At 35.2% G+C, this 2,093-nt stretch overlaps 1 protein-coding gene across 1 annotated transcript in view; it reads right to left on the reverse strand.

Moving 5' to 3' along the window:
• Positions 1–1,215, reverse strand: part of LOC108770328 (uncharacterized) — a 6,475-nt gene extending 5,260 nt beyond the window's left edge. The window contains exons 1-3 of the mRNA XM_018521879.1: positions 1,078–1,215; positions 834–1,010; positions 586–757 (exon numbers count right to left, since the gene is read on the reverse strand). Of these exons, the coding sequence (XP_018377381.1) occupies positions 669–757; positions 834–1,010; positions 1,078–1,183 (372 nt within the window). The 5' untranslated portion in view covers positions 1,184–1,215 and the 3' untranslated portion in view covers positions 586–668. The remainder of the gene's footprint in view (positions 1–585; positions 758–833; positions 1,011–1,077) is intronic.
• Positions 1,216–2,093: the final 878 nt, after the last annotated feature.

Below are 2,093 nucleotides of genomic sequence, written 5' to 3' on the forward strand. Positions count from 1 at the left end.
ATTTTTAATTGAATTTCAAATATGGCCGAAAATGGCTTATTTGGCTGTTTTGGGTTAAGATTTCTCGAAATCTCGACGTGATAGAGCAATTCTGCAGCCGGATTCGGATTCAGCGCGAAAAATTACGTAAGAAAACATAGTTAAATCCCAATCAACAAAACCATGCAGGCCTGTGTAATTGATATGCTATAACATCGTTTATAATTAAAGTTTTTCATCTCTTGACGATTATGCCATCAAAGGAATGTTACTCCAATTGTAGAAATCATAGCGGCTTTTATTGATTAACATAATAATAATTCTTCGCAGAACAAAAATTGTATATGATAATTGTATTCTTTGTATAACGATTGTATAACGATTGGATAGGGTTGTGATTAATAGGATTATGACATTGATAATGATCTGACGACAGATCGAAACGTTTGTCTTAGAATTTATGTAAACGAAAAGAATTAAAGTTTGTATTTTCACCAAATTCACTAGGTGTACGTGGAATAAGCCATTTTATGTTACAATTAATTGTTACTTGATCCACGGTCGTTTGTTGTTATATATATTACAATATATAATATATTTTATTACCTGTAATATTACACGTAGCCATATTTTTATTATTTTCACTTCCATCATTATTATCAAACTGTCTATTTTCATTAGCTCTATCTTCAGAAACATTTGTGCTTATGCAATGAGACTTTTTGTTTGATTATTTCTTTACTGTATTTATTGAACAGTTGTACACCAAACTGTGGATCTATAGAAATAAAAACTTATAATAGAAAAAGTAAGAAAACACGCGAAAAGGATTTGTCACACATTCTGAGTTTCACCATTGTTACCACGTTCAAAAATATTATTTGATACATAAAGTTCAATAGTATTTGACCCATCTGTTAACTTTAATACTTTTTTATCGTGTGTTTCGTCATTTATTGCAGATTTGTTTCGAAATAATGCAGGATATTTTTGCTTTTGCACTATCAAAAATTTTTCTACATATGATACATCTGAAAATTTTAATAATGACAAAAATTTGTCGATTTCAATATTACGTTAATATTAATATGGACTTACCATTATGAGCTAAATCATAAACGTTTTTTGTCATCAGAAAATTATACATTTTTTCATTGTGGTCTCGAATTTCTAAATGATACATTTTTTCTGTTGTTACTAACATTGCCTACAGGCAATAGTTGAGCAATTTGTAAAACGTAACAGGTTCGGAACACTTCGGTTTTGTTACGGAGCTGCCAACATCTAGGAAAAACAATAAGCTAAACCAGGGCTCGGCACGAAATGTACATTTCGGCCGATTTTCGAGTCGGCTCCGCCTCCCGCTATCCCCCTCACCGCACCGCCCCGCGCGCAATCCAAATGCCGCTCGACGCTTAGGAATGTACTAAGGCGCTCGTAGACGTAAGGGGCATTCGTTCGAGGCTCTCGACACGCTGTAATCTTTATTCTATCTTTTTTTTCGCTCATTATATACGAAATTAATAGCGAATTCAGTTGAACGTACTAGTGCACATTAGTGTACATTAAAGCCGTTATACGCAGATTTAATAGGTATAAAAGTAAAATGCAAATATTTCAAATTATAAAATACAGATTTTACATAACGGCACAATAACATCTATTGTAGATTTCATGGTTTAATTCCGTTTTAAATCTGCGTATATAATAGCTTTAATGTACACTAATATGCACTAGTACGTTCAACCGAATTCGCTATTAGTTTCGTATGTAATAAGTGAAAAAAAAAAGATAGAATAAAGATTACAACGTGTCGAGCGCCCCGAATGAATGCCCCTTACGTCTACGAGCGCCTTAGTACATTCCTAAGCGTTGAGCGACATTTGGATTGCGCGCGGGGTGGTGCAGTGAGGGGGATAGCGGGAGGCGGAGCCGACTCGAAAATCGGCCGAAATGTGCATTTCGTGCCGAGCCCTGAGCTAAACTAATCCGGTTCGGAATACACCCCTTATATCTTCTAAGATAGGCGCTTTTAATGAGCTGTCGTTCGCTATCCAATTTTCGCACGGAGCATTTCTCCACGTAGCGACTCTGTGACACGTCCTATCAATCAA

Source organism: Trachymyrmex cornetzi, unplaced genomic scaffold, assembly GCF_001594075.2.
Source record: "Trachymyrmex cornetzi isolate Tcor2-1 unplaced genomic scaffold, Tcor1.1 scaffold124, whole genome shotgun sequence".
Classification (NCBI taxonomy): Eukaryota; Metazoa; Arthropoda; class Insecta; order Hymenoptera; family Formicidae; genus Trachymyrmex; species Trachymyrmex cornetzi.